Source organism: Myotis davidii, unplaced genomic scaffold, assembly GCF_000327345.1.
Source record: "Myotis davidii unplaced genomic scaffold, ASM32734v1 scaffold223, whole genome shotgun sequence".
In the NCBI taxonomy this organism is placed as follows: Eukaryota; Metazoa; Chordata; class Mammalia; order Chiroptera; family Vespertilionidae; genus Myotis; species Myotis davidii.
Window position 1 is genome coordinate 638,250 of NW_006294609.1, and position 18,939 is coordinate 657,188.

At 51.5% G+C, this 18,939-nt stretch overlaps 1 protein-coding gene across 1 annotated transcript in view; it reads right to left on the reverse strand.

The window, feature by feature from the left end:
* Positions 1-18,939, reverse strand: part of CDC45 (cell division cycle 45) — a 22,607-nt gene that overhangs the window by 1,282 nt on the left and 2,386 nt on the right. Inside the window, exons 4-18 of the mRNA XM_006768832.2 lie at positions 18,174-18,311; positions 16,922-17,068; positions 16,050-16,105; positions 15,248-15,296; positions 14,825-14,886; positions 13,591-13,641; positions 12,156-12,275; positions 10,572-10,703; positions 10,204-10,302; positions 9,437-9,598; positions 6,797-6,935; positions 6,635-6,718; positions 4,775-4,893; positions 2,860-2,936; positions 23-89 (exon numbers count right to left, since the gene is read on the reverse strand). Coding sequence (XP_006768895.1) covers positions 25-89; positions 2,860-2,936; positions 4,775-4,893; positions 6,635-6,718; positions 6,797-6,935; positions 9,437-9,598; positions 10,204-10,302; positions 10,572-10,703; positions 12,156-12,275; positions 13,591-13,641; positions 14,825-14,886; positions 15,248-15,296; positions 16,050-16,105; positions 16,922-17,068; positions 18,174-18,311 — 1,500 coding nt within the window. The 3' untranslated portion in view covers positions 23-24. The remainder of the gene's footprint in view (positions 1-22; positions 90-2,859; positions 2,937-4,774; positions 4,894-6,634; positions 6,719-6,796; positions 6,936-9,436; positions 9,599-10,203; positions 10,303-10,571; positions 10,704-12,155; positions 12,276-13,590; positions 13,642-14,824; positions 14,887-15,247; positions 15,297-16,049; positions 16,106-16,921; positions 17,069-18,173; positions 18,312-18,939) is intronic.

Sequence of the window (18,939 nt, forward strand, 5' to 3'; positions counted from 1 at the left end):
GCCCCCCCCCCCCCGCACTCACCCTCAGGACAGGAGGGAAACAAGCGCGTCCAAAAACTTGCTCCGATCCTCCGCTTTCAGTTCAATTACTGCAGTAATGAAAGAAAAACATCTTGTGAGAAGGGAGGAGTAGGGACGGGAGGGAGACGTGAGAAAAACAAGCCACAGCACATTAACTTCTTTCCAACCACCCAGGGCTGGAACCCTCCAGTACATTCCAAAATGGACTTGGCTCCCTGATGGCCTGGAATATTCTGGACTAAGAAGTTATACTTCCCCATCCCACTGTATTTAATCCTCAGAAACCTCCAGCTGCCCTGTTGGTGAGGACCCTCCAGGCAGCCAGGGGAACAGCACTGACAGGCAACAGAAGGGACACAGGGATGACTTTTAACACCATAGTCCTGGGCACAGATAGGCCTTCCACTCTGCTGGACAGAGTGCTGCCCCACAGTGGGTTGTGAGAGGCCCTGAAGCCAGCCTTCCGTCCTGCTCTGGCCAGTCCCTCAGCTTAAGTGTCCTCTCCTGTACAAGGGTGACACAATGTGAATTGCCTTTACTTCTGGAGGGCATCAGGCTCAGACAAACACATGGGCCCTCATTAGAGGGCAAACTGGCCTGGCCTGGTCCTGCCGCTGTCTCTGCCATGAGTCACAGCTCCAGGAGCCTCAAGCTCAGCTCACCCAGGCATACTGGCCAGGGCTACCCATGATCTCCACCCACAGGGGAAGCCAAGCAGCTCCTGGCCCACAAACCCTCCCCAGGTATAGCTAGGGCATCCTGCAGGTCAGCCAGCATCAATCTCTCCCACCTCTCAGACACGAAACAGCAATTGGGGGGCTGCTGCTGGAGGTGAACCCACCCAACTGAGCCACAGCCTGAGTGGGCCCAGTATGAAGAAGCCAGCTCTAGACACTGAGGCAACTGGAATGAAGACTGGGTCTCTGATCATAGTGATCATCATCATTAAGAAATCAGGTGGTGAGCCCTGGCGGGTTTGGCTCAGTGAATAGCGTGTTGGCCTGTGGACTGAAGGGTCCTGGTTTGATTCCGGTCGACAGCATATGCCTGGGTTGCAGGCTCGATCCCCAGTAGGGAACGTGCAGGAGGCAGCCGATCAATGATTCTCTCTCATCATTGATGTTTCTATCTCTCTCTCTCCCTCTCCCTACTTCTCTGATCAATAAAAATATATTTCAAAAATAAATAAAAGAAAAAGAGATGGGTATTAAGGGCTGAAGTATATCCTCCCAGATTCATATGTTGAAGGCCTAACCCCAGCACCTGCGAATGCGACTACATATTTGGAGACAGGGCTTTTAAAAAGGTGATTAAACAAGGCAGTTATAGTGGGTCCCAATGCAATCTGACTGGTGTTCCTATAAGAGATTTGGACAGGGACACAGAGGGAGATGGCAATCTACAAGCCAAGGAGAGGGGCCTCAAAAGAAACTGACTCTGTAGATGCCTTGATCTAAGATGTCTAGTCTTCATAACGGTCGAGAAATACATTTATGTTGTTTAAACCCCCCAGTCTGTGGTACTTTGTTATGGCAGCCTGGGCAGACTAATACAGGGGTGAAATATCAACGCATCTGTCTTAAAATCTGTCAGCAAGAATAAAAAGCAAATATGGCCAAATGGAAGCCATGTTCCATGCTGATGCCTAGAGAAGTTTCAGGGTAGTGCAGGGGCCGTGGCTGGCTACAGGTATGATTCTCCTAAAGCCACCACTTGGGCAGGGCTCTCCCATTCTCTGGGCTCATGCAACACATGGGTGGGGCCAGTACCTGAGCGATCATGCAAACCACATGGAAACCTCAGGTGGGCCCCTCACAACACAGACAAGAGCTGCTGGCCTGCACAATGGTGGGAGTGGTGCCCTCCAGTCACCACAAGCCCGGCTGGTTCTTTTTCTTGACATACAATATTAAATTAGTTTCAGATGTACAACCCAGTGATTAGGCATTTATATAACTTATGAAGTGATCCCCCAATAAATCTAGTACCCATCTGGCACAATACATAGTTATTACAATACCACTGACTATTTTCTTTATGCTGTACTTACATCCCCAGGACTACTTTATAACAACCAATTTGTGATTCTTAATCCCTTCACCTTTTTCACTCAGCCCCCAAACTGTTCCTCATACCCTCTGGCAACTTTTAAAATGTTCTCTGTATCTATGAGTGTTGATGCTGTTTCTTTGGTTCTTTAGATTTTGCATATACATGAAATCATATGGTATTTGTCTTTCTTTGTCAGACTTATTTCACTCAGCACAATACCATGTAAGTCCTGATTTTTAACTGCCACAGGTGGGTGAGGGACCAGCCATTCTGTCTCCACCCCCTTCTACCAGTCTCCATGTGGCTGCTTCTTCATATCTTTTATTATAGGACTTCTGTTCAGCGAGACTTCAGGCAGTTTTCCATGATGGTTGCTCTGTAGTTTAGTTGGAATTTTGACGTGGTCATGGGAGGGGTACCTACTTCGCCATCTTGGGGGTTGAGAGCTTAGGCTCTGGTGTTTCTACAACCCATAGACGGGTTGTAGACCATGATGGGTGAGGCTGGGCCCTGGAGGCTCTGGTGAGTGGCCAGTCCTCTAGGCTCGTTGGTGAAGTGATCTCAAGGGCCAGGCCTATGGGTTCCTGGGCAGCACCTGTTTCTTCTCCTGGGAGCCTGTCGGTCTGAAGCATTCCAGAGCTCCCTGAGCTGCCTAGAGAAGCCAGGCTCAGGACTGGTTCCAGCAGGATGAGAGGGCTGCTGGCAAGGTATCTCAGGTGATGCCAGCTTCCCTGTTTCCAAGGCCAGTGCTGGCCTTGAATGGGCCCCAATACATTGGACTCTTACCTGAGAAGTCAAAATAGTTGTGCAGTGTCCGGGAGTTGGTGCCCTCCGCTGCCTTCTCAAATGCCCGCCCAAAAAAGCTGCAGACACATAACAGGCACATTGGGGGCCCTGCCACAGTGACAGACCCTTCCCATGTCTCTGGACACACACCAGATTCAGCCCAAACTCCTTCCCAGCTGCCAGTTCCTCCCATCAGGACTCATGTCCCTTCCTGGGCCACTGCCCTCTGAGGCCTCACCACCACTCACTGGGCTGGCAACACCTCTCATTGCTGCTTCCCATCTGTACCCTACTGAGCCCTTCTCAGCCCTCAGGGAGTGAATGTCCATTTGCACCCCCAGGGCTTCATGCCCATGGCTCTGACCGCAGCCTCCTTCATGCCTGTCATTGTGCTGGCAGCTGGAGCAGGTGAGAGGCAGAGGCTCAGTGAAAACTGCTGGGACAGGGGTCTCAAATGAGACCAGGTTACGCACAGTAAGATAGGACTGGGAGGAGGCTGCAGAGCTGGGTTCTGGCATGCGGCCGGAACTTGGCCAACAAGGGCAGGAGGCAGGAGTACCGAGCTGCTAAGAGCACAGGGCAGCAGAGAGATAGCGTAGAGCATGGGCCCACACCCTGGGGGCTCAGGGCTGGGGCAGCTAAGGGCTGGCAGCAGACGAAGTGAGTTGTGGGAAAGGGGCTCTTGGGCCCACCACAGAGTGGAGGCCAGAGGAAGGACATGTGCTTCAAACTTCCATGGCAACTCTCACAAGGGACTGTGCACACTCAGAGCTAGCACTAAGCATGGTTACACATATGACGTCCAATGACAAAGTGACTGGAGGAAGAATGAAGGTGACTGTGATGACACCATGAGGGAAGTGCTTGCTGGTTGCCTGGGACCCAGGCATGAGCCCTGGCCAGCTACAACCTGTGTGATCGTGAATTGGAGACTCATGGAGAAACTTTGGAGAGCAGCTTAGTCACTTAGAAGCACTTGTCTAAAAAAGTTCATTGTCTCACCCAATTTCCTACTAAATGGCCTTTGCAAATACAGGAGGTCAAAGCTCATGACAATGGAGCTACGATTGATCTGTCCTCTATGGCAGAGGCCAACAAAGGCTCGTTGGGAAAAATGAGGGGCACAAAATATTGGTTGGTCCTTGACCACCCAAGCTGCCCTGCCAGGAAGCTGGGTGGCAGCTTCCTGCTACCTGCTGTCACTCAGCATCCATCCAAGGTCGCCTTATGGTATCTGTTGGGGAGCACTTAACCTGGGGCACTGATTGCACTTAGGAGGCAAAAGTTCTCCAGTTTGCACAGCATGGAGGGGCAGCAGGGAGAGCCAGGGAGCCCTTGGCCTTGCCTGCTGGCCAACACCTGGTGTGGAAGGAGTGGCCAGGAGGAGACTTAACACTGATGCAAGAGAAGGGCAAGAACACAGTGCTGAAGATGCAGGGAAGGGCCAGAAATACATTTAGATGTGAGGAAAGCTTTGCAGAAGTACAAGAAGATGAGCCTGACTCAAACCCACTAGTTATTAGTAACAACAAAGAGTTGGCCTCAACTGGTGTGGCTTAGTTGATTGGGTATCATCCCATGCACTGAAAGGTTGCAGGGTGTGTGCAGGAGGCAGCAATCAATGTTTCTCTCTCTCTCTCTCCCCCTCTCCCTTCCTCTCTCTCTAAAAGTCAATAAAAAATATTTAAAAAATAATAACAACAGAGTTGGAAACAGCATGAATGTCCAACAGGAGAGGGGATAACCTGCCACCTGTGGATTGAAGCCCTCCAAGCTTTGCCTCATCGAAGATAAGGGTCTCCCTGGTGTGGCTTTGAGGACAAACCTCACCCAACTCCAAAGGGCTCACGAGCTAATGACACCCCTGCACCCCCTAAACCCCGCAAGCTCCCAGGACATGTAGAACAAGACTCACTTCTTTCTGTCCGAGCTGTCGGTCTCTGGAGGGATGCCCACCACAGTCACTGTGCCTTGTTCCACATTCAGTGGGGCAGCCATCACCAAGGGCAGCAGCTTGCAGCGCCGGTTCTTCGTCTGTGGAGGCAAAACATCCCCAGTCACGGTGTTGAAGGATGAGTGCCGCATTCAGTACCCAGGACCTGACAGAGCCACTGCTCAACTCCCAGAAGCCTTCCGGGGCTCCATTTCACCAGAAGAGATGCTCAAGCATCCATCGGCTGCTTCAGCTTCCTCCTGAAGGAATGACCAGTGCTGATGGTCAAGGCCCCACTTCCCCTTAGCTGTTTCCTCCCTCACCTCCTTTAGGTCCTGACACAGTTACCACCTCCTCCAGGAAGCCCTCCCCAATTAAGCCCCCTCCCTCATACGGCTTCATCTTCCCCAGTGTGTGCCACCACCTGACACTGCATGTACTTATTCGTCTGTCTCTCTCGCTAGCATGTGTGCTTCCTCAACACCGAGACTCGAGTGTTTCCTTCACTGCTATGTCCATGACACCCACGTCCCACAACCAAGGTGACCAACTGTCCTGGTCTGTCCAGATGTGAGGGCCATTCTGGGACTTGAACCTAATGGATGGTCACCCTATGACATCAGAGCCCAGCAGGCAGTGGATGTTTAATAAACATCTGAAAAATGAATGGACCTCACCCATTCTACAGATAGGGAAACTGAGGCTCCGGTCAAATAATAGACCTCACATCACACAACTGGTAAATGAAGAGGCTGAGATTTAAACACAGCCTAGAGAACTTGAAAATTTGTCCCTACTTGACTGTTTTCAAGTAATTTTATTGGTCAGTTGATTGGTACGAGGTCATCTCAACCTTCTATTCAACATTTGTCTAAACTAGCCCCCAGTGTAAACCCTCATCCTGGAAGAAGAGTGATTGCTGAAATGTGAGGGATAATCTTTTCCTTGACCACACCTGGGAAAGTGCTCACATTATCAGAGTAGGGTCCCTGTTCCAATGCCAGCTGAACTTTGTGGAGGCAAAACATCCCCAGTCACGGTGTTGAAGGATGAGTGCCGCATTCAGTACCCAGGACCTGACAGAGCCACTGCTCAACTCCCAGAAGCCTTCCGGGGCTCCATTTCACCAGAAGAGATGCTCAAGCATCCATCGGCTGCTTCAGCTTCCTCCTGTGCTGATGGTCAAGGCCCCACTTCCCCTTAGCTGTTTCCTCCCTCACCTCCTTTAGGTCCTGACACAGTTACCACCTCCTCCAGGAAGCCCTCCCCAATTAAGCCCCCTCCCTCATACGGCTTCATCTTCCCCACCAGTGTAAACCTCATCCTGGAAGAAGAGTGATTGCTGAAATGTGAGGGATAATCTTTTCCTTGACCACACCTGGGAAAGTGCTCACATTATCAGGGTAGGGTCCCTGTTCCAATGCCAGCTGAACTATGGGGGGTGGGGGGGGAGGGGTCCCAGGCCAAGGCTAAGAAGGGTGTCAGGTCATAGGGAAGACAGAACCACACAGAAATGGGAAAGTAAGCCCAGAAAACAAACCTGTGCTGGGAAGCAAATTTGCTCCAACCAACTTCATCTTTCCCTGATCTGCAACAGCAGAACATGAATCCTAGTCCCGCATGCTCCCTGAGGCCCTCCCATTTGTCTGAGTGACCAGAATGGCCAGCGACAAAATCAGAGCTTATGGGAACTGGAAGGTTCCTGGGGGTCAGCTGAGGAAGGGTTTGCCCAGACCCTGTAGCTGGTGAATAGCCACAGGCACCCAAGGCCAGCTTCTAGTGCCCATCTGAGCGCTGCTCCAAAAAGTCTGCCCTCTGGCACCCACCCACCCGGCTCCTTACCGAACACACAAAAGACTTGAGCAGGTGTCTGCTGAGCAGACTCAGGGAGGCTGGCTTGGAGAACAGCGCGACGTCTGGAGTGCCCTGCAGGGAGAAGACACTCGGTCAGAGGGACCACCAGCAGATGTGGCCGGTGCCCATCCGTATCCGAGGCAGCCTAACCTCCATGAGGGAGCAGTAGAGGAAAGGTCCCTGGGAGATGACGAGGTTGGTGCACAGGCAGCTGGCAATGGTCTGCTGCGTAGCTAGCAGCTGCTTCTTGGCAAGCTCCAGGCCGTGGTATAGCTTGTCCAGGTTACCCCTGTAACACGGCAGACACATGGCTTCAGCACAGAGTCAAACAGAACGCTTGGTTCCTGGGTCAGGAGAGAATGTAGGGATGACCGTTGATTTCTCGCCCTCCTGAGTTTCCTTTCACGGGAAGGAAGGAGTAAACACTGTATAAACCCACAGTGATGGACAGGAGAGGTGGGAAGGGGTGCTGGCATCAGAAGGCAGAAAGCTAAAAGCCAGTAGCGGGAGAAGACCCTGCCCAGCAGGCCTTGGAAGGCGCCTGGAGGGCTCTGATCAGAGAGCCCTGGGCAAGGGCTGCAGGGAGGACCTGACAAATGGATTTTCACCTTTTGCCACAAAATGGAAGGTTCCCCTCTGAGTACATCAAAATGAACCCTCATGGAGAAGTGAGGTCCTCAAGCAAAGCCTCTGCACCCAGAAGTTAAGGTTCCCCAAGTGTCACACTGACTCCCACCCCTCAAGATGAAGTGATGCCTTCTGGCTAGCAGGCTGTGCCCAAAACCCAGGGCTCTACAGCCCGCCCCCCTCTTGAATGTGAAGAACCATCAGACATTGAGAAACACCTGGGGCCTGAATAAACGACCCAAGAGGAAAATGAGATAATTTGGAGAAAAAAAGAAAATGAACTCTAATGTCTTCAAAGAGATTTGGGCAACTAGTGTATTCATAAACCAAGAACTGCATGCTATAAAAAAGGAACCATTTAATACTAGGAAGTGTTTGTGGAAAGTAAAATAATAGCAAAAATAAAAAATTCTCTTTCCAAGACAAGAGGATACAAAAAAGCTTCCTTAACATTAATAACAAAACAAAGACATGGAAATATAAGACAAAAATAAGAGCTAGAGCATTATTCTAGGAAGTCTGGAAAGAAAATAAAAAACATTGACATACATGTGTTGGGGGATAGTAAAGAAATAGCACATACTCTCAACAATTAAAAAAAAATAGCACTGCCCTAACCGGTTTGGCTCAGTGGATAGAGCGTCGGCCTGCAGACTGAAGGGTCCCAGGTTTGATTCCGGTCAAGGGCATGTACCTTGGTTGCAGGCACATCCCCAGTAGGGGGTGTGCAAGAGGCAGCTGATCGATGTCTCTCTCTCTCATCGATGTTTCTAACTCTCTATCCCTCTCCGTTCCTCTCTGTAAAAAAATCACTAAAATAATATTTTTTAAAAAATAGCACAAAAGCATTCTCAAGCTTAAAGACACAGAACCTCGTATTGAAAGGGCTCACTGAGCCCCATATAATACATGAAACAAGATCCACCCTAGACACATCACTAGGAAATTCTGGAACACTGAGAATAAAAGACCCTGTAAGCTTCTTCAGATGAGCTGGGAACACATTTATAAAAAAAAAAAAGAGAAACCAAAATGGCTGAGACTTACTAGCACCACTGGCTATGGCTACTGGAAGACGTGAGCAATGGAATCCACCTTCAACAAGAATTACCTTTTACCTAGAATTCTATACGAGACAATCCAGCAGTCAGAAGAGGGTAGAAAGAGACATGGTCAGAAGTGCAACTCAGAACGTTTATACTCCTCACGCGCTCTTTCTTTAAAAGTTATTCGAGATTGTGCTCTAGCGAAACGAAGGAGTAAAAAAAAAAAAAGACAAAAGATGAGGATGCCGAGAAATGTTGGCTCCAAAGCAGGGGCGCAGTTAAGGGCCATCCACGATGGCCGCGGACAACAGGCGTCGGGAGCTGCAGGTCCAGGCTGGAGTGAAAAAACATAACCCAGGCTCTCACTGACAAAGGGGACTTGGGGAAAAACTGCTGAAAGGAGAGCCAAGAAGAAACTGGATGTGATAAAAGGCACATCAGAGCTCCAGGAAAAACAAAGCGCTAGGGCAGAACATAATGTGACCACTGCTCATTACCGACTCTGAAGTATTTTACTAGCGCAGTGAAGTAACGCTGTTCATTGATTTCCATCTTTCAGAACCAACCTATAGCCAAAAGCGAGATGACTCACATTCTCTTCTCTCACTCAAGATTAAGTGTTCTCAACCTAAAACGTAAAAGCCTAGATTGATTGGGGGGGCGGGGAAGGTGAAAAGTAGGAATGCTGAGATCCTTTTCTTACAAAGAAGGGAGACAGGAGACAGTGGTGACAGAACAAGATGTAAGTATGTTGAAGTTACAAAGGAGCTAAAAATAGTGGCAGACTGTAACAACAGGAGGGGAAGGAGCACAAAGGTGAGAAAAATGCTCTTTTGTCATAGCAGGAAGTCAGCAGACAGTGTCTAAAACTGACCCATCAATCCTGGGATGAGGGCAGTGTATGACCCAACAAGTTCATTCCTAGGCATGTACCCAAGAGAAACGAAACCATAAGTACACACAACTTATATGTGATTCTAATTTGCAGGTCAGCAGTTTCTGCAGGCCAAAGTCACATCCACACCCCGGGGGTCCCTGAGACCTGCCTCCCTGGGCAGTGTGAGGTTGAGGGCAGGAGACGGCCTGAGGGGCTAGAGGCCACAGCCATGTCCACTACCTGGAGAGACTGTCCAGAGCCTGGATGAAGTTATCTGTCCCCGAGCTGTCTTTCTCGGGGCTCTCCATCAGTGACATGGTAGCAAAGACCACATCACTGGCCAGGAACTTATGCTTGAAGCCAAAATGAATGCTGAAAGTCTGCACGCGCATGTCCTTCATCCTGCAACAGGAGGAAGCAACGTGGCTGTCACCGCAGGGGCACATGGGAGTATCAAGTTGTGGGTGAGCTCTTACCACTAGGCAGGACAGCAAAATGTGCTGCTGTTCCCCGCTTTCCAGCCCCCAGCAGCAGTATGGCTCTTTTGGTCAGAGAATAAAGGGGGTTAGAAGGCCTGATGTAGAGCCCTGTAACCTGGGCACTGAACGCCCGGTCCAAAGCCGCTCAGCTGGTTGGGAGCAGAACTAGCTGTCAGGCCAGGTTGTGCACGGTCCTCTCCCATGCCCCAGGATGCCAGGAGGGCAGTGCTGGAGAGCGGCAGTGGTTGGTAGAACTCGCCTGAGCCCGGACCCAGTGGGCTCTCCCCCGGCATTCCCTGTGTCCAGAGAGGGACACACTGAGTCGACCTCAGCCCTGGGATTTAAGGATTCTGGACCTTTTGGGCACTTCACAAAGCCCCTATCTGTAACCCAGAGAGAACTGAAAACTTCAGGGAAGGCTGGGCAGGTCATGCTCATTTGTGCATTCCTGTTTTTTTACGTTATTTTAGGAAATGTGGTTAAAACCAAAACCTTAACAAAGCTTAGTACAGAAAAACATGTGTTTACCCAAATTTATTCGCAGATTCTTCAATTAGCTCCCGCAAATTCTCCTTCAAAGAGATGTCCATAGACTGAAACTTCTGCTTCACCTGCTTCAGGGGGAGACTGGAAAGGTGGCAAGCACTAGTCATACACAACCTGACTTCAAATAGACAACGCTGACGCTGAACACCAAAGGTGGGGGGTTGGGGAGAACCCCACAAGGGCCCCAGTGTTTGTAAACAAGGGATATCTCAGCCTGGGCCTTCAGAGGATATTCTGGGAACTCAGAGTGAGGAATTTATGGCAGAAATAGACAAAGCTCAATATTACAACCACGTCAGTCACAATGAAGGGGAGTCTCTTGGGGGACTTCAGGTCAAGGGGTCCCTCACCCCATGTCCGCAAGGAACTCCTGGAGCCGCTTCTGCCCGTGCACAGACCAGAGCTTGAACCTGGCTGCAGTGTAGCACGTGTTGTACAGGCTGTCGTGGAGGGACCAGTGCTGGTAGAGCACCAGGCGGAGGCTGGGCCTGCAGTCAAGGAGGCTGCACCATAACCTGGGGCCCCCCCACCCTGTGAGGGCCCCCTTTTGATGCTCTAGTAGATGGCCTGCTCCATTCACCAGGTACTCAGTTAACACCTGAGTACACTGGAGCCTTTTGTCCTTCTTGCTTAATTTAACCCATATACAGAGATTGTGAGATTGTGGGTGTACACCATTACCTCTGTGTGACAGACAGGGAAACTGAAGGGGTTCTGAGAGCCTTACTGTGGTTAGAGAGAACCTTGTGACTCCCTGCATCCTTCTCCTGACCCTGCCCTCCACCCCACCCATCCCCCTGCCGCCTGGACTCCCTCAGCAAAGGCCCCATCCTCACCTCTCTTCCTGAATACGCCCCTCACTGCTCATGGGGTCAATAGTGAGGGTGTGTGCAAGGATATTCCCAACTCCAAGGCCTCTCCTCTCACTGGAGGGTCTCAGGCAGGATGCCAGGCTGGCCCTGTCTGCATCGATGTAACACTACTCCTGCCAACATACCTGCCTCCCCCAGGCCAGCCTCTGGGCAGGTGGCAGCCCGTGTTCTCTTCGCTGCCCCTCCATAGCCACCGACCTCTCTGCCCACACCCCAGCAAGCCCGGGTCCTGAATGTCACATGTCTGGACTCAATTCCCAGTGGGTTCCTGCACACTGTGGCCCCTCTCCCAGGAATTCAGCCGCCCCGCACCCAGCACCTCTACATGACGTGTCCAAATCCATGTTTTTACTCATTCCCAGCCAACTCAGCACTGGGAAAGGAAGGCACTGTCCTTGCCATTATTCTGCCACCTAAGCAGCTACCCCATCATGCCTTACACTCACTGCTGTGGTCTGACCCAGGCCACCATCCTTTCCTCCAGTCAGCAGTTCAAGAACCTTTTACACACTGAAAAGTGAACTCAGTTACTGCTCTGGGCTCACAGGGCCACTTACTCCATCAAACCCCCATATGATCGCATGAAACGCCCACTATGGAATCACATGCTGGTTCACCTTTTTCCTGACTTGACAGGAGTCTGCAAATGTCACTAAACTGCCTCCACCACACAGGCAGTCCCTCAAGCCCTTGACCTGCATACACTTAGCACCAGGCCTACAGTGAGCTCTAAATACACACGGGATGCTTCTTAAAACAGCTTTGGTGCCTAGGAGCCAAAGCCTCACAGACAAGGTGAGGCAGAACCTGCATCCCTAGTACCTGGTGCCTTGCCCAGCCCAGGGGCACAGGGGACCCCTCTTCTCAAAGCCTCTTATCTGATGCCCATCCTGGGGACATGGCAGTCACAGCTGCACAACCTGAAGGGCTGTGGCCAGCAAGCACGCCAAACACAGGGGACATGGGCTGGGGTCTGCAGAGGTGACAACAATGCACGACAGAACAAAGTATCTGAGGGCAGGGGCGCTGCCTGCACCCCGAAGGCCTGAGCCACAAGGATACTCGTACTCGAAGGAGATGCGCATGCAGTCCACAGAGAGGGCGTTCTCCTCGTCCTCGTCCCGGTGGTTGTGCCGGGACACGTGGCGCTGCAGGATGCCGACGTCGGTCACGTACTTCATCCTGGGAAGGAAGCACTGCTGGCCTGGGTGGGCTCCCTCCTCTCCTCACGTGCAGCCTGCCACGGCTTCCCCCTCCCTCGGGGCTTCCCCTCACAGGCTCAAGGGTCAGCCCACCACCTCTGCCTAGAAAGCAATCATGGCAAAGTGGGTGGCAGGCCTGGGTGCCGGGGGAGCTGAGCAGAGCTGGCGGGGGGAGCTCAGGCCCCCACCTCCCCTGCACTCTCCTCCGGGCATCAGCTGCCCTGCCATGACTTATTTGAGGCCTTCTGAGAGTGGGCTGCAGCCCTGCCTGCCAGCCACGGTCAAGTGGACAGTGATCCGCAGGTGACAGTGATCCGCAGCAGGGGGTGCGGACCAGGCACAGGAAGTGCTTCCGAGCCCAGGAGAGACCGGAGTCCAGGGCCACCTAAAGGGGCCACTGAACACGACAGTAATAGTGTGGCCTCACCTAAGGGGAGGCCACAGGCCAGGGATGGCGCCTAGCACTGCATACCCCCCATGCTAACCTAACAGGGAAGAGGGAGTGAGGACCAGCAGGGCAGCAGGCTGGGCCCAGATGACAGATCCAGGAAGTGCCCCCGGGCCTTTGAAACTCAGGACCCTCCCACTCCCTCGGCCACACTGCAGACTTAGAAAGGTAGGGGAGGCAGAAAATAGGGGCACGGGGACCTTTGCAAACTGTACAAGGAGGCTGTGCCTGGGGCGGTGCCAGGTGACAGACTCGGGTCCCCTGGGAAAGGGTTAACGTCTTGGTGCCAAGGTCCTTTTGATTCCCTTGGAGTCCCCACCTGCCGGCTACCAGAGTAGGGATGAGAGAGGGCACCAGCACCCTGCCCCTCCTTGGCACCTGCATTCGGTGGCCTTTCAGCCTGCCTGTCTGATTCCAATGGCAAGCACCAAAGTCTGCCCACTGAGGGGCAAAAAAAGGATTCATTCCATGCCTGGCCTTCCTGCAACCCTCACCCACCCTCCCTGGCAGGACTCCGCCTCCTGCCCTGCGTCCACTGTGCATGGGCCATACCTTTATAGCACAGGGCGAAAACAGCACCCAGCTCGGGGAGACTGGGCTCCCTCCTCTCCCCTCTGGCTCCACCTGCTGGGGTCCCCGAGAGTGGACGAAACGTCCACGTAAGGCCACATGCTACTCTGACAGACTTCCTGTCCTAAGCCCTTCCTCGGCGACAAGGACTCGGGCCCAATGCGGGCCCCTCCTCAGTGGGGCTCTACAGTGATGCAAACTCAGAGCCTGCGGCTGGGCCATGTACATCCTCCCAGCACAGGCCGACCTTGAACAGCCCGAGGGAGTACATCCTTACTGAGTGATCCTGTCTTGTACCCACTGGTCTGTTAGTCCCACGATGGCCCACCTGGAAAAAGAGGAGAGGGCAATGAGGCCTTGCACAGGGCGGGGCAGGCAGGAGCGTCCTGCCATCATGGCCAGACCCAGGCCCACCCTCGGACAGCTAGTCTCTGAGGTGGAGAGGTGATGGGGGAGACTCAGGGCTCCTGGTTCAGTGCTACCACTGCAGGAACTTTTTATACACAAGGAGGGAGATCAAGAACAAGGGCGCAGGGCACCACTCTCTATATCCTGGCTCGCCCGCCACTCTCCGCCCTCGTCCTGCCAGTGCAGGACTGCAGCAGACACCGTGCCTCACTCTGCCTCTGAGCCCCTCACATTACCCCTCTCTGAGATATGCCCTCGTCACGTCCACAGCTCCCTGTCCTTCCTGTGTAAAATGACGGGGCATAAAGTAACAGCACTTAGGCTCCTTAGTAACCTTCCAAGGTTCCTTCTCCGAGCTTATCTTTTGTGGATGAGATCATGGAGATCTGGGCTAGACTGACCTCCATGGGGTCTCAGCCGGCCCACAGCAGGAGGGACCAAGACCCGAGGTGTGTGCTGTCTGCTGGTCCCGGGCAGTGTCCTTCAAGACACCCCTCCAGGGCCACAGCTGAAAACAGCTGGCACTGGGCACAAAGTGAGACAAGAGAGGCCCTGGGGGTGGGAGACGGGACACTGGAGCACCCACCACATCTCTCAGTGCAGCATGCGCCCACCTCACCGGGACCTCTTCAGAGAATGCCACCTGGGGTGTCATCCCTGGGACCAACCCCACCCACCTCCTCCTGACTTTTCCACCCCAGGGTACCAAGAGGTCCTGCTTAAAGCAAACTCAGAGGGGTGACATGCCAGGGTTGCAAAGATGCCTAGCAGGGCTGCCTTGTTCAAATCTCACGCTCCTTCTGTAAGGCTCAGCGGTAGAGCAGGAAGGGAGGAGCTGTACCCAAGCCCCACCGTCCGACCCTCTGCACTGGCCATGCTCCCTCCACACCTGAGAGTTCACGTGCTGCCCTGACAGCCTCACAGTTAGAAAGAAAGCCAGGGCCATGCACGTTCCCAGAAAAGGGGTCTGCATCCAATGCTCCCAGTGGGAACAAGGGAGGTGCACATGGTGACATCTTCCTCCAGACCCTGCCCTCACTGGGCGGACAGAGCTGCTGGAAGGAAGCCACGAATGGGAGTGACCTCGACTAGAGGCTACATACCACAGCATGTCATTCATATCCTTGGACATCATCCACGCCAGGTCGAACATCACCATGGCCGACTGAAAGAAAGAGGAGGAAAGCCGGAGTCCAGAGGCAGCCATGCTCATGGGAGGGGCACACACTGGGCCAGGCCACAGCTAGTCCAGCTGAACTCCTGCAGCGGGTCTGCCCGACCAGAGTGTGTGAGTGGATTGGATACCAAGGGTAATCCTAACAACTGCCTCTGAAATGATTGTTCTCTTCCTTTAGTGGAGGATTTAAGGCTCAGACTGTACCACCTCCCCAAGCTCACACAGTAGGAAATTATGGGGCTCAGATTCAGACCAGAGTTTTGTGGCTCTATGCTCATTCCTCCTCATGTTCCAGGACAATGACCCCCGAGTCAGAACTTTGTGGTGAATTCCACCTATCCATACTCACTGACGTCCCATGGTATTCATACTGCTCATAGTCAAAGAGGATGTCTCTTCTGTAACAAAATAAAGTGCGACATAAAACGCGAGTCTTCAACAGGGAACAGCAAACATTTGGGGAAGGTGCTAAAATGTTACAGTTCTCAAAGAAATGCCAATAAGGGCATGGTAGTCTCTGTTTTCACTTATTGACCCTTTCTCGGAGTGTATAGGCAGGAGGCTGGGAAGGGAGCGATAGAAATACAAACCGCTGTGGCAATGGGAGATGTACAACGGAACAGTCCCAGAACCCCACGTCTGAGAAATTATCCCAAGACAATTTAAAGGAACAAGCAAGGACAAACTTGCTATGTGCACAAGGTTGTTCACTGCAGCCTGACTTGTCATGGCGACACTGAAGTAAGCTACAGTTCAAAAAGGAGCAGAATGGCCAATTAAGTACATAGTACTTCTATTTCTATGATAAGTTTTACACGATTGGAATCTAAATCAATTGTAAACGTCTGTAAGTAAAAGTATCTCCATCTGGAAAACAATAAAAAACAAAAGAACCAGAGGCCATTATGCTTGGTGATGTATTTGGGAGACCTTTGGGCCTGCTCCTGTCACTCCTGGGACCAGGACTACAAAAAGGACCCCAAGTTCTCCAATGCAGGAACCACATGCTTACTCGAGGAGCCAAAGGCCCAGAGGCTCTAAACTAAACAAATTATCCTCAAAGGGAGAAAACTGCATGCGGCTCCCAGGGAAAAACACAGATGCCACAGACCCAAAGGCAGAGCAAGGTGCTGTTTGCAGTGCACACTCACCTCCGGGCCTCCCACTCTCTTCGCTCCCTCCTTTTCATGGTTTCTGCTATTATCTCCTGTTACAGGGACATAGAAGACAAAAGTAAGCAAATGAGCCAGGAATGTATCACCACAGCCCGAGAACGTTCTGATGTGACAGAAGCCATTGGACTCAGATCCAAAATAGGGGTCATGCCCTAGCCGGTTTGGCTCAGTGGATAGAGCGTCGGCCGGCAAACTCAAGGGTCCCAGGTTCGATTCCGGTCAAGGGCACGTACCTTGGTTGCGGGCACATCCCCAGTAGGGGTTGTGCAGGAGGCAGCTGATCAATGTTTCTCTCTGATTGATGTTTCTAACTCTCTATTTCTCACCCTTCCTCTCTGTGAAAAATCAATAAAATCTTTTTAAAAAATAGGGGTAATTCCTGTGACCTGAGCACAGTCTGCTCCCACAGAAGGGAAGAGATGAGGCGAGGGATGGCCGGGACTCCTCTGACCCATCAGCCCTGAAGACATTAGGACATGTCTACCTCCGTTTTCTAACACCCCCACCACCAGGTCATCGGGGATAACCCACCGCTGCCTCATACTGGCTTCCCCACCAGATTAATAAGAGCTAATGTTTCTTACATCCTATCATGCATCAGCTACTATTCTAATTAATCTTTTTTTAATCCACACTCAAGGGAATGTGGTTTGTTTTTTTCATTCTAGAGAGAAAATGAGAGGGAGAGAAAGAAACATTGATGTGAGAGAGAAACATTGATCGGTTACCTCCTGTACATGCCCACACCGGCTACCTCCCAGCTATGTCTGGGTCCAGCAGGCTCCAGACTCACCTCTGACCTCCTGGAGTGACAGGTTCCCTAAGGCTGGTGAGAGGCCCAAACCCACCTCTTCTAACCGTGTGCGCTTCTCAGAAGGCTCTGACCCGTCATCCTTTTGTTCTTCCGAATGTTCTTCATCCTCCGCTTCGTCCCTAAAGATATCATCATAGGCGGGAACTTCAAGGTCATCGTCTTGTTTAATGAGTAGTTTGATCTAAGATTTAAACAAAGAACAATCAAGTCTCTCCTCTCTCTTCACAGAAAACTATTCACCACATGTTTGTGTCTTGAAGAATCTTATTTCCTAATTGGTTGACTCATAACTTTTCTGCACACATAGTCACGTGATTGAGAATTCCAAACTTCTCAGGCATTTTAAAATTTTCATTTCCATTAAGTGAGGTGCTAGGGTTACACCACACTGTCTGCAGAAATTACAAGAACACTTGAAAACTATCTACAGTCACTAAGTCTTAGAAAAAGCTCCCTCTTAGGCCACACACCAAGCCAACAAAACAAACTCTCCACAACTTGGCCTCTGATAGAGGACACGAAGATGTGCAACCCCAAAGTGAGGAAAAGTCCTGTCCGTAAAAGCAGTTCCAGGCCGGCGATTTGACGTGAGAATTCTGGGCCGACACTTTGCTAACGTGGGTGGGAATAGATCACCTCAGAGAAAGGTTAGGTGGCTGCTCTGCACCAGGCTCCGTGTTCTGCTCAGAAGCTCAAAAAGTAAACGCAGCAGAGCCATTTTAACCCCTCCCCCAATAATTTTTTTGTTAAAAATGTTTCTTTTTCAGACTAATTTTTTTATTTTGGTTCTATATAGTATTTTTGATGCTGGTTATGAAAACAGTTTGTAACTCGTCTTCCTATAAACCATATTTTTTTTACCATATTTTCTTAGTATACTCGTCGACGACTGAAAAAGAACATTTTGTGAAAACGAGTATACACGTTTCTGCCGGGGAAGGGGTTAAGTTAACAGCGGCCTTTTGCACCCCCGCCTTGCTGGTCCTCATGCCACCCCTTGGATGGGCAGGGCAGATGTCTCTGAGCCCCTTGATAGTTAATGAGGCTAGGCCTGAGCTCCGAGGGCAGGCTCGGTGCAGGGTTCTGGTCCCTACACCTTTCAGGTCATGCACATCCCACACATGCATGCCGAGGAACTCCAAGGGTTAGGTGTCATGTTTCTCATCAAAGATGGACAAAACCAGGTTCTTGTCTTGTTGAGGACACCAGGTGCAATGCTGTCCTTGGCATAACAGACAGCCAGAGGGGAGAACGCAGGAGATGCATGGGCCCAAAAGCCTAGTTACCTGGGTATCATTGTACACATTCACCACATTGACTGGCCTATGGGTGTCACACACAAAAAATATGGCGTCATCATCAGGCTGAAGGATATCCAATAGGTCTATGTTAGCTCCACAGTTTATGAGGATAAAATAACGGAACTGAAAAAAGAAGAGACATCGTGAAGTAAATACATCGACAGGGCACACTAGGCCAGTGGTTGGCAAATTGCGGCTCGCGAGCCACATGCGGCTCTTTGGCCCCTTGAGTGTGGCCACGAAGTTTCAATCACACTGTGCGTGTGTGCCCACACGTGGTATTTTGTGGAAGAGCCACACTCAAGGGGCCGCAGTTTGCCGACCACTGCACTAGGCCTCTGAGTCCTTCTGCTGAGATACATCAAATCCCTAATAGGCCCTGACAGTCAGGGGCTCCAAATAAGCCCACAGCTGGCCGGTGCTAAGTGCTTTCATATACTCCATATACTATTTCACTTCCTAACAACACTGTGAGGTAGGCCCTGTGGCTGAATCTGCTTCACCGTGGAGCATGCAGAGACTCATCATGCCCAAGTCTCACACGTGGAGTCAAGTAGTTGATGAGGGCCCTGGCTGGTTTTGCTCAGTGGGTAGAACACCAGCTGGAAGACTGAAGGGTGCCTGGTTCAATTCTGGTCAAGGGCACGTACCTCGGTTGCAAGCTCGATCCCCAGCCCTGGTCAGGGTGCATGTGGGAGGCAACCAATCGATGTATCTCTCTCACATCAGTTTTGCTTTTTTTTTTTTAATA